We start from the raw sequence: 12,722 nt of genomic DNA, 5'->3' as shown, positions 1-12,722 counted from the left end.
TTCTGGTCATTGTCCTTGGGAATTACACATTAAAAAAATTATCTTAGTACTTTTCAAAAGGTTTAGAGAGGAGAGGTAAAAGAATATTTTTAATATTTGCAATCTTTTTGTTAATTGACTTCGAGCAATTTCCTTAATTCCTTCCAACCTTAGTAATTCATCAATAAAATTAGAATAAAATCTGTCTACTTTACAAAAGCTGCCATAAAATTAAAAAATAAAATAATGATATGAACAGCACTATAAAATACTACCAAAGTACAGAATTATTTCATCCTGATGCAGGTTTTCAAAAAGGGAAATGTTAACTTCTTAATATTAGTGTCATTATTTTTAGAAATGTTCATTTATAAAAATGAGACTTTTCTCATACTATATTAGGATTTAGAAAAATTTAAACATGCCTTACCAAAAGGGTACACAGGTAATCGGCTCTAAAGAAACGTGATGCATAAACAATCTTCGATCTTTTATTGTGCCTAGGAAACAATTATTTTATATTACATATTAGTTAAAATCTAAGAGAATATCCATGTTACTGTACTTACACAAAAAATTTGAGACAATTACAGACTTCCAAATTTTCAGTGAATGGATGTTCAATAAATGATAACTATGAAAATAAATTGCTGATTCACAAATTGATAGTGACTATGCACCAAATAACTCACAGTACAAGCATACAACAGAAATCAGTATACATTTAGTCAGCTGATGTTAACCATAATAACTCAAAGGTGTTAGCTAATTTCTGATGCAAATGCAAAATTTAAAATTTACTCTTTGAAGGTTTAAAAGCTAAGCTTTAGATATTGTTCATTCTCAGTGTGTAACTTGTACCTAATTAAATCTTCAATAAGTCCACTAGTTGGAAATTGGTTGAATAAACTAGGATACACTGATACAGCCAGATGATCAACTACTATGTAACCATAAAAAAGAATGAGGAAGATCTCTATATACTCATTAAGGAGTTATCTCCAAATAATTCTTAAGTAAACAACAACCAATAAACAAAGTGGAAAATGGTGTATATACTGTACCTTTTGAGTAAGAAAGGGTAATGAGAATATATATGTATATATTTGCTTATTTTTATTAAAAAGAATCTTGGAAAAAAAACACTAAAAAAGATTACGTACAGAAAGCAAGAGGTGGGTGAATAAAAACTCTAAGTATACCTTTTTGTAGTTCTGATGAATGAACTATGTCATGTTTTATTTATTCAAATGTAAAATTAAATAAAAAAAGACAAATCCTAAAATTGAAAACAAATGGAAAAAAAGGAATCTGACCTAACTATCAAATTGGTAACCACATCCAGAAGAATTATTTTGAGTGACATTTGAACACGGTATTTTGACTATACATCCTTAATAATATATGGGTTGAGTATCCCTAACCTGAAAATCCAAAATGCTCCCAAATCTGAAACTTTTTGAATGCCAACATGAGGCCAGTAGAAAATTCCACATCTGACCTCATGTGACAGGTCACAGTTTAAACTGTCTCATGCAAAAATTACTTAAAATATTGTATAAAATTACATTTAAGTTATATGTAAAAGGTTTATGAAACTTAAATAAATTTCATGTTTAGACTTGAGTCCTATCCCCAGATATCTCATTATGTATTGTATATGTAAGCATTTTAAAATCTGAAAAAATCTGAAATCTGAAATAGTCCTGGTCCCAAGCATTTCAGATAGGGATACTCAACCTATATACTCTAAGGACAAAAATTGCAAAGAATTCTTACATTTTCCTAGTAGTTTTATTGTCAGTAGTTAATACTGACATTGTAAATTCAGATTATTATGTATATACTATAGGACAATGATTCTCAAGAAATAATCGGTGGAATCCTGACTGTGAGGTACCTACAACCATTTAGGGAATCCAAGCTGTCAAAACTGTCTTATTGGTAAGATGTTATGTATGTCCTTTTCACTGTTGATATTTGTACTGTTGGTGTATTATGATTGCATACTTCAGTGCGTTTCTCAAGAAAATACACTTAAATGATTGAGTTGTGAGCTGTACTAGCTTTTTTTTCATGAAATACCTTTTACTTGAAAGAATAACCAACAAACTATATAGTTATTCAGACTTGGGTATTCGGTAGACGTCTTTTCAAAAATGAACGAAAATAAGCTTGTCAACTACAAGAAAAATAAGTGACAATACTTATTGCCAGGGGAAAAATTCAAGCTTTTAGATGAAAATTAGAATTTTTGGGAAGCTTGTATCCAGCTTTGTAAGCTTGACAGGTTTCTACTACTTAAACTTTTCTGATCAGTAATGGCATCAATGAAAGTGATTGTTTAATACTGCATAATAAAACTGTCAACTTTCGGAAGATCCACATAACTCAGTGAACTCATATCTTCCAAATGACCAATGCATAATATTACAAATTTTAACATTAATCAATTTACATTTCTAACATGGTAAATATCAATAGATATATTCCACATAAATGCGCTTTTGGGTCCTCAGTAATAAGAGTATAAAGATGTCCTCGATTGGGCACAGTGGCTCACTTCTGTAATCCCAGCACTTTGGGAGGCCAAGGCAGGTGGATCACCTGAGGTCAGGAGTTCAAGACTAGCCTAGCCAACATGGCGAAACCCCTTCTCTACTGACAATATAAAAATTAGCCAGGTGTGGTGGCACACACCTGTAATCCCAGCTACTCGGGAGGCCGAGGCAGGAGAATCTCTTGAACCCAGGAGGTGGAAGTAGAGGTCAGCTGAGATCGTGTCACTGCACTCCAGCCTGGGCAACAAGAGCAAAACTCCATCTCAAAAAAATAAAAATAAAAAATATGAGGATCAAATAAAGAGTGAATATCTACTGGCTCAAAATAATTCCACAAGCAAGTTATATTTCATACAACAGTAGCACTGTTAGAATACATCTTCCATTTACTTCTTTGTAGGACTATGTCAAAACCAATTCCTTCAGAAACACACAATTTGTCTATGTGCTTTATACTACCTAATGCCATTCTTTCAATACCTTGAGAGGAGTTACATCTTATACAGCCTCTAAAGACAGCTTATCAAGTAATAATACAGTAAAAATTACCCTACCAATTACTTATACATCTCAAAAAAAAAAAAAAAAAAAAAAACCAGTAAACATTGTTTTAATTTTCAACTCTCTTCAGAATTCTTGTGCACACTAAAGGTTGGAGAACAAGTTGGATGAAAAACAAAAACAAAAACAAAAAAACAGAAATAAACAGTTTTCTGGACATTCAAACCATCCTGTGTTTGTAACTTTCAAATTTCTATCACTAATGGGAGATGAGTTAGAAAATTCCAGATGTTCCTACTTCTTGTGGGATTTACCCTATGTGTTTCAGAACTAAGCGTCTTTAATATAATTATCCTTCACTATATGAACTCTTCCTATCCAAACTTAGAAACCAAATATATATAATTAACAATAGTTACACATGTCATATTTTCAAGCATTCCATGGTAAGAACTTTGGATTTCAGCCTAAATGAGACAGGTGCCAGAGAGTTTTAAGCAGCCAACTAACATGATCTGACCATTGTGTCAGGATGACTCTGGTTGAGGATGACTCTGGTTGCAGTGTTGAGAACAGCCTGAAGAAAAGGGGCAAAAGCAGGGAGATCAACTAGAAGCTATGATAGTGGCTTAATGACAGTGGTGGGGGTACAGGCGGAAAGAAATGATCAAATTCTTGTTACATTTTTGATGGCAGAACCTATAGAACTTGTTGATGGGTTGGTATAAAGTATGAGGAAACAAAAGACTGAAACATTAAGAGTGGTACTGCCCCTTGTTGAGAAACGAAAGACAACTTAAAAAGTAGGTTTGGAGCAGGGATGGAGTCAGGAGTTCAGCACTGGTTACATGTTAACTTTGAGATGCATATTAGCAATGCAAGTCAAGATGTATTAAGCAGGCAAATGAATGAGTCTGGAGTTCAGGGACAGGTTAACGCTGCAGTTACAACTGGCAGACAATGAAATTTAGATGGAGAAGAGATGTAAGGACTGAGCCGTGGGGCACTCCTGCCTAGAATAAGGAAGAACAGGCAAAGAAGACAGAGAAAGAGTGGCAATGTAGGAGGAGAACCAAGAGAATGTGGTGGTCTGGAGAAGACTGATAACTATGTCAAATGCAGCTGAAAGATAGTCAAATGAGGACTGAGAAATGTCCACTGGATTTGGTACCATAGAAATCATTGTGTTATTTAGGAAAGATGGATTTTGCTGTAATGCTGGAGGCCAAAAGTCTGACTGGACTCCAAAACCTAAGCTTTAAATATTACACTACCTTTTTACTAAATTCTTATAGCTTTTTAAAAATAAAAAAGTCATTATTTTATCATCATTTCATGCTTCCCAATTACTTCAGCATCATACTAGATATTATAAAGGAAAAGTCCACTTAATAATAAGATACAAATTTAACAATTAAACCACACTGTAAAATATTTTCCAATATACACATCCAAAAGAACTGAGAAAAATAACTAAGAATATTATATACCATACCTATAGAAGGAGAAAAGATATAAATAAAAAGCAAATTTTACCATCTGGAGTGCTTTTTGAAGGCTTTAGGGATTTTTCTTGATTTTCTATTATCCTGTCAAATTCATTTAACAAGTTTCTTTTGATTGGGGGTTCTCCTAAAAAGAAATATTTCATGTATGTTTTTAAAGCAAATAATACCAGTTTTATTTCTCAAAAGACTACAGTCCATTTTTTTTAAAGCTAAAGTATTGACTCTTTAAATGTTAAACAAAAATACATACAACAAATAGTGACCTAATCTTTGAAAGAGAAAAGTCAGTTTTCAATGTCAATTACATTTTTGTTCTGTTTTGACCACTTTAAAACACCACTATTGAATAGGGTCTAGGGATAAACAGATGCTACCAGATACCACAGATAAGCTACTTTTGAAAAACTGACACTGAATATAACTCTAGGTTTACTGGCAATAAGGTCTAACAAAATTTCTTCAAATAAACTTTTTTTCTTTTTTTTTCTTTTTGTTTTTGTTTTTTTTTTTGCGGCAGGCGGGGAGTGGGGGCAGCCATTAAACTGAAGGAGGAATTTATTATGTAGATCCTTGAATTAGAGTTAAGAGGCTTTTTAAAATTACCAAATTACATTAAAGTACTAGTAATAGAAACAATTCTTATTTAAAAGTTCTACAGAGGCTAAGAGGGTAAGATTAAACCATAATTCAAGGTAGGCATTTCCATGTCATGCTGAGATAACATATGATAACAGGTACTTTGCTTCTTGATGCTTTATTACAGGGAATAAATTTGTATAATTTAATAAGTAAAAATGTCCATGCAAGGCGTTAGGTGTTAGATTATTATAAAAGTGGTTTAATTGTTTAACAGTGACCTGTACTGTTCCAGTAACCAGAAGCTGGCTAAGCTATATACTTATATGAAACAGAAACACCATTGAAAGCATTTACAAGTCTGAGTTATTGTATTTTTTTCCCCTAGGTAGAAGGTCAATACACTTCAGTATAAACAAGAACAGAATGGGTTGCTATAAATAAAGCCATTATTTTCCACAAAAGAATTACAAACATCTTTAAGCATGTACACTTCAGGATTTCACACTAAAGGACAGCAAACAGTTTAAGTATTATAAACTTACTACTTTGTCCATAAAGTAAACCCTATATTGAATGTGACCTGGATAACACTTGATTAAGTAAATCTGTATCCACCAGAATGACTTAGGGGCAAAAGACACTTTTTGAATGAGGAGACTGACTTCAGTGTCTCTCTGTAATATGTGAGGTCTAGACAGGAAGAATTCTAATAACTAAAATATTTTTATGAGTTATAGGTTTTTTAAAAAGCAAACAGTTATTTAAGATTATCCACTGTAATGTTGGAGTTTTGGCGTTTGCTTTAATTGTAACTAACCAACAGATTCAATTATTTAAGGTTATTACCAGATACACTAACAGAAAAAAATACACAAAAAAACAAAACCAAATACATATCTAATATAGGTATGTATTAGGTTAACCTAATATAGTCATTTGCCACATAATGACATTTTGGTCAACAACAGACCACATATGCAATGGTCATCCTGTAAGACTTTAATAGTGGTCCCATAAATTTTTTTTTTTTTTTGAGATGGAGTCTTGCTCTGTCGCCCAGCTCTGCCTCCAGGGTTCAAGTGATTCTCCTGCCTCAACTTCCCTAGTAGCTGGGATTACAGGTGTATGCCACCACGCCCAGCTAATTTTTATATTTTTAGTAGAGATGAGGTTTCACCATGTTGGCCAGGCTGGTCTTAAACTCCTGACCTCAGGTGATCCGCCTGCCTCGGCCTCCCAAAGTGCTGGGATTACAGGCATAAGCCACTGCGCCCAGCCCCATAAGATTTTAATACTGTATTTTTACTGTACCTTTTCTATGTTCACATACACAAATGCTTACCATTGTGTTACAATTGCCTACAGCATTCAGGACAGTAACACGCTGTACAGGTTTGCAGCCCAGGAGCAATAAGCTATACCATATAGCCTAGGTGTATAGTAGGCTATACCACCTAGGTTTGTGTAAATATACTCTATGATGTTCCCACAATGATGAAATCTAACAACGTATTTCTCAGAACATATATCCCTGTCAAATGACACATGACTGTAGTTGAACTAAGTTGTTAGATATATATACATTTAAAAGGGAAGTTAGAGTAGTCCACATAACATTAAGATCAAGATACTATTTATTAACAATACTGTTTTTAGCTCACTTTCTAAATGAAAAAAAGAGAGCAAGCCAACCCTTACTTACTAAATACTCTCTGCATACTATCTGCCAAGTTCATTAAGTACTTTAAATACACTTTTTTTTTTTTTTTTTTGAGAAAGTGTCGCTCTGTTGCCCAGGCTGGAGAGCAGTGGTGTGATCTCGGCTCACTGCAACCTCCGCCTCCCAGGTTCCAGTGATTCTCTTGCCTCAGCTTCTGGAGTAGTTGAGATTATAGGTGTGCGCCACCACACCTGGCTAATTTTTTGTAAAGACAGGGTTTCACCATGTTGGTCAGGCTGGTCTCAAACTCCTGACCTCAGGTGATCCACCCACCTGGGCTTCCCAAAGTGTTGGGATTACAAGGTGTGAGCGACCACACCCAGCCCTCATGGAAGGTGTTATTTGCATTTTATAGATAAGGAAACTATGTAACTAGTATAACTAGTATAACTAAGTAGTATATATTACCCAGTACACGGTATAACCAGAAAGCAACTTTTTAAGTTCATATAAGTCAGAATCTGAACTTGCTATGTATATGAAAACAGTTAAGTTAGTATTATGCAGGTTTTGTTAAAAGAGTTTCAAATTTTCTAGAGAAACTCAAACTTTTTACCAGTAATTTCTCAATTATTATACTAATAATCTTTTGAAAATACATTAAGAGACCCTTAAAACATGATTTCTTGGCATACAGATTCAGAGATATCGAATCTGTATACCAAGAGTTAGAATCTGTACACAGATAATCTGTGTATCTGTATATCAAGCCATACTCCCCCAAACTAACTACGCAAAAATGGCTGAAAATACATACTTACTTTATAACATTCTTGTTAGCATACCAAGTCTACTGAATAAACACTTTAAAAATAGTGATTGGCAACATGAAAAGTAAAAACGAACACTTACCCGCTGAGATAAGGGCCTCTCCTCTTCTTTTTCCAATTCTTGAATTTGACAAAACCATTTCCTCATTTTGAGGACATGTAAAAAGAGAGTGTGTGGCATGACTTGGCAGTTCAGAATCTGTCAGTTCACCATCTTCCATAAAAGCTTTAGCAATTTCTACTGCTTCTGTTTCAAAGTAGTTTTCTGAATCTTTGGAGTAAGTAGAACAAACTTCTATATTTGTTTTCACAGGAACATCAGAAAAAGCTTCAGTTTTACCAATTTCCATTTTTACATTTTCAGGTGAAGCCTGTTCTTTTCCCAAAACGTGAATGTTCTCAACAAGTGAGACTTTGGTTCCTAATACCAACTGTTGTTTGTCTTGTTTAAATTGAGAGAGAGATGGAGAAACTTTAATATTGTTTTCTGAAGAACCACCTTCAACATTAAAGTTATTTGATAAATTAAATTCTTTACTGCAGGCTTTTTCCATTTCTGAGTTTACACAGTGCTCTGGGGTTCTCTTATCAACACAAGGAAGTATTTTTGATTCATTTTGTCTAGATGCAGGTGAATAGTGAAGACTATGCTCAGTTCTGATTATATCAAATTCCTCTAACATTCCCTTAACTTTGTGTAAGGAACTTTCTGAAATGGAAACTTGCTTTCCACTTGCTGTACTAAATCCAGAGAAAGCAGATGAATTTACCACATTATGTGAAAAGTCTTTTTGGGATGATATTAAATGTTTTGGAGTATGTATAGTAGTATTTTCTTCTCTTGTGAGCTGGTCTGAATGTTCATTACTTTTAAACAATACTTTGGAAAAGACTTGCTTGGTACTATCTTCTATTTCAGAAAACACTTGTCTTGCCTTTTGTAATGAAGCATCTGATACCTGGACAGATTTTCCACTTGCTGTGCTAAAAATCCCACAAATATTTGTAGATGGGACTGACTTAGGAAGCTTCCCTATACTACATTTACATATATCTGAAGTTTCCAAACTAACATCAAAAGGTGACATTTTAGAAACTTGCTCCAATCCAGACATATTTTGGTTATGTTGTAAAATTTCTTCACTTTGAATGTCAGCAAAAACCTTATGTGAATGCATGCTACACTCATCACTATCTAGAGAGTTATGAAAAATATCCTCTGAATCATCCAATGCCTCGTAACAACCTGCCACAATTTTTGTTTGGCAAATATTTGATTTATTCTCATTGTTTTCCTTAATTACTTTACCGAAACTGTCTGTAAATATCTCTTTCACTTTTTTAATTGTTTCATGTGAAACACAAATGATTTTACCACTGGCTGTACTAAATGCAGGTGGCCCTACCTCAAAATTATTACAATTAGATATGGACAATTTAATGGCTGCATTTTTATTTTTGCAGGGTGAAGAGCTAGTCACAAGTTCCTCAACACAAATACCTTCATTTACAGTTTGAGGGTATGTATTTGCATCTTTTACACTGGATATTACTTTGGAAAAACTAGTGTTTTTTTGGTCTTCAACTTTCTTCAATACTGGCTCAATACCAGAATCAAGTTTATTTTTTGAGAGATATCCCGAATCACTATATACTTCATCAGAAAGGTAGGAATAGCTGTTAGACATGCTACTGTTATTTAAAGTAGTATCTTGTTTTTCGGAGGGATGATTTTTGTCACTTTCAGCTATAGTATTCTTTGAATTATTTTCATACAAAGAATTTCCTACATAATCTGCAGTATTTATTCTTTCTGGTTGATCATCAAATATTCCTTCTCTAAGCCATTGTTTTGCTTCAAGTAATGAAGTTTGACTCACAGAACGTTTTCTACTACAACTTGTGTAAAAAGCCAAGGCTGAATTTTCAATGACTGAATAAGGGGACTGATTTGTGTAACAAGTTGCAGGACTTTTTGCTGTTTCTTTTTCTACATTTTCATGTACTTTAACTTTCAAAAAGATACTTTTTGACGTTTTGAGATTTTCAGTTTGTCTACACAAATGATCACTTAACAGCTTAGGTGGCACCACAGTCTCAATAGAAACAAGGTTTTTATCATTATTGAGAGAATTCTGCATTTCTTTACACTTTGGGGCAGTTGTGATCTCAACTGTTTCACACGCTAATTCAAGGTCTTTACAAGCCTCTCTGTACTTTAGGGTCTTTGCCCATTGATGGCTAAAACTGGTGATTTCACTAGTACCTTGCTCTTTTTCATCAAAAAGATTTTTCACTTTGTCCAAAGATTCCTTTGTAATTTTAACTTTTTTCCCACTAGCTGTATGAAAACCCAACAGAGTAGGTTCTTTGATCTTTTCATCACCTTGGGGTCGTTCCTGGAAGGTCACTAGTTGATTTCCAGTACCAACTGGGACACTTTCTTTCAGTATTTTGTTTTTAACTGTGTCTGTTTCCTCATGACTTAGACTGTCCATTTTGTTCTTTCTTATGTCAGAATGTAATTTAGAATTTAAGGAAAAGTTATGCAATTCTTCTGGTTTCGGATCAAAGAAATTTACAATTTTATTAAATGACTCTTTGGTGACACTAATATTTTTCCCACTTGCAGTCTGAAAAGATATATAAAAAGTCTCAAAATCTTTTATATTTTGCTCTGTTTTAGTAGCAGTTAACTGTTCTTTATTTGAAGTATTACCATGACATGTTTCTTGAGCTTTCACGACTTCCAAAAAAGTTAAATCTGACAAACCTTCTTTAATCTGAGTGTTTCCCTCCTTCATAAACTGGCCAGATAATTTAAGACATATGTTGTGCTGATCAGTAAATGGCAAGTCCTTTTCATCTTTATGAATACAAACAGTATCATTTTTACTTGAATCACTGCCAACAAATTCTAAGTTACGAGAATTTCTACTGGCAGCAGTATATTTGTTATCTTCATTTTCAGTATTTATCTTGTAATTTTCAGTAATTTCTTCAACAAAAGTCCCAGTAGTCATTTCAATATTATTTTGTAATATCAGTTGGCATTTATTTTTTCCACTTACAGTTTTATCATTATGATTTTCTATCTTAAACATTGAAACAACAGAATCATGAAATTTACTTGAAGATAAACTTATTGGATCTACTTCTGCAGAAGTTTCCTCACTAATATTCTCAATATCACTGAACAGTTTCACAGCTTTTTGCAGAGCTTCAGTAGAAACATTCAGTTTTACGCCATGAGCAGAATAAAAGCCCCTAAACTCCACTTCATTTTCATCTGTTAAATAACCAGAAGCACTTTTGTTACAGTCATTTTTCAACAAGCCAGCAAACTTTTGTTTAATTCCTACTGTACCTTCAAATTGCTTGCTGCTGTCTACCTGACCAATCGATGGGGCATTCATTATGACAAGACCAGCCTCTATGTTTTCCTCAGAAGTAGTATTTAAGATAGTCACCTGGTTTTCAGGCACTTCAAATGTATTCTTCTGCAATATGTAGCTTGGTTTTCTAAACTGAGTAAATTCAAACTGACTTCCTGATTCTTCTAATATAGTAGAAAGTTCTGTAATTTCTGCCTTTTGGCTAGGTGTTAAGTTATGGTTTGAATTAAAATCCTGCTTTGAAAATGACATCTGAGGGGTTATATGACTATTTTTACAATCAGAAACAACTACACTACTCTGTAAATGTGCAGATACAGTATTAATTGACTGAGGCTTGCTCAGTTTCTTTTGATTATCTAACGCCAAGGTATTTACAATTTCAACACAAGCTAAACTAGTAGGATACTGTTCTTCAATATCTTTGAAGAACATTTTGCTCTTCTTAATGTTATGTTCAGAGACCTTGATTTCCTTATTTGAAGCTGTTCTGAAAGAACCTCCAAAACTGTGATTTGAAATTGGATCTAAGGGTCCTGCCCATTTGTCCATGCAATCATTATTTTTGTCTGGAATTTTATCTATATTCAAGATGTCCGGTTGTAAATCTTGACCTAGAGTCATTTTTAGATGCTGCTTTACACTATTTTTGTTCTCCTCTGCAAGATCATAAACTATATTTGATGAGTCCAAATCTTCTTTAATCGACACTTGGGTTGCTTGTTTATCACCTATGTCTGCATATAAAACCATGGTAGAGTTCTTGAAAATGGGTTCATTTACACAAGTCAAGTCTGTTTCATGAAGTTCCTTAGTATTTCCTAAAGCAAAATTATTCCTTTCATTAGCTACTTGGAAGACAAAATTATTCTCATTGTCTGAGAAAAGTTCTTCAGAGTCTGGATTGACAGTTATTTTTGGAATTAAAGTAGTCTCTTCTTGATCTTTTTGGATTACTCTTAGATTTGTGTTTTGGTTGAATTGTACCTTTCTTGAAGGTGATGCTACTCTTATGTATTTTTCAGGTGGCAACAGCTCAACATGTTTAGAATTTTCACTTAAAGCACATACATCTTGATTCTCTTCCATGGGAATATTTTTGGTTAGTTCAAAATCAGACTCATAATTGTTACCTTTGAGCTCGTCTGACATTTTGTATGACTCTTTGCCTCTAGAAATCATGACTAGGTTTGACAGAACATCCTTGGAAGTAGGAGTTAAAATAAGAGTGCTGGCATTTTCATGGTCATATAAAGGACTTTTCTGGGATTGAAAGTCAGTATCACTATATTCTGCTTTTGAATGTTGTACTGGGTGATGTGCTGCAGCCAAGACCTCTTCTTTTATATCTGAAACTTTTCTGCTTTTTGGATCATTTTCATACTGCCCTTCCTGCAGAAACGACAGAGAATCAGCCTCTGGGGTAATAAATAACTGTAGTTTTTCCTTATTACATTTTGCTTCTTTATAATCAAGATCCTGAGAGATTATTGTATTATTAGAAGAACATGTTTCATTTCTAGAACATTTCCTCAGAATTGTCCCAAAAGAGCTGGTTAAGGACAAAGTTGGTTCTTCAGAATAATTCTGTGAACAGCTTCTTTTGACAGAAGAATGAAATAAACCTAAACATAAAAACACAAAGTGACAAAATTAAAGTACCATCAATCACATTCACTAAATATTTTTCACTAAGTTAAAAAGGTAGT

At 33.6% G+C, this 12,722-nt stretch overlaps 1 protein-coding gene across 7 annotated transcripts in view; it reads right to left on the bottom strand.

Annotated features, from left to right (window-relative positions):
- The window catches only part of BRCA2 (BRCA2 DNA repair associated), an 86,425-nt gene that overhangs the window by 52,218 nt on the left and 21,485 nt on the right, over nt 1-12,722 (bottom strand). For 4 of the 7 annotated variants that reach the window (XR_013407876.1, XM_077974177.1, XM_077974176.1 and 1 more), the window contains exons 11-13: nt 7,701-12,638; nt 4,578-4,673; nt 410-479 (exon numbers count right to left, since the gene is read on the bottom strand). Coding sequence is in view for 6 of the 7 variants with exons in the window: in XM_077974177.1 (XP_077830303.1) it covers nt 410-479; nt 4,578-4,673; nt 7,701-12,638 (5,104 nt within the window). In the remaining variant the exon portion in view is untranslated. The remainder of the gene's footprint in view (nt 1-409; nt 480-4,577; nt 4,674-7,700; nt 12,639-12,722) is intronic. The other 3 variants (XM_077974180.1, XM_077974181.1, XM_077974179.1) reach the window with 2 other exon arrangements.

Source organism: Macaca mulatta, chromosome 17 (assembly GCF_049350105.2).
Source record: "Macaca mulatta isolate MMU2019108-1 chromosome 17, T2T-MMU8v2.0, whole genome shotgun sequence".
Taxonomy (NCBI): Eukaryota; Metazoa; Chordata; class Mammalia; order Primates; family Cercopithecidae; genus Macaca; species Macaca mulatta.
The sequence above is the reverse complement of the archived record's forward strand: the minus strand, read 5'-3'. Positions and strand labels throughout refer to the sequence as shown.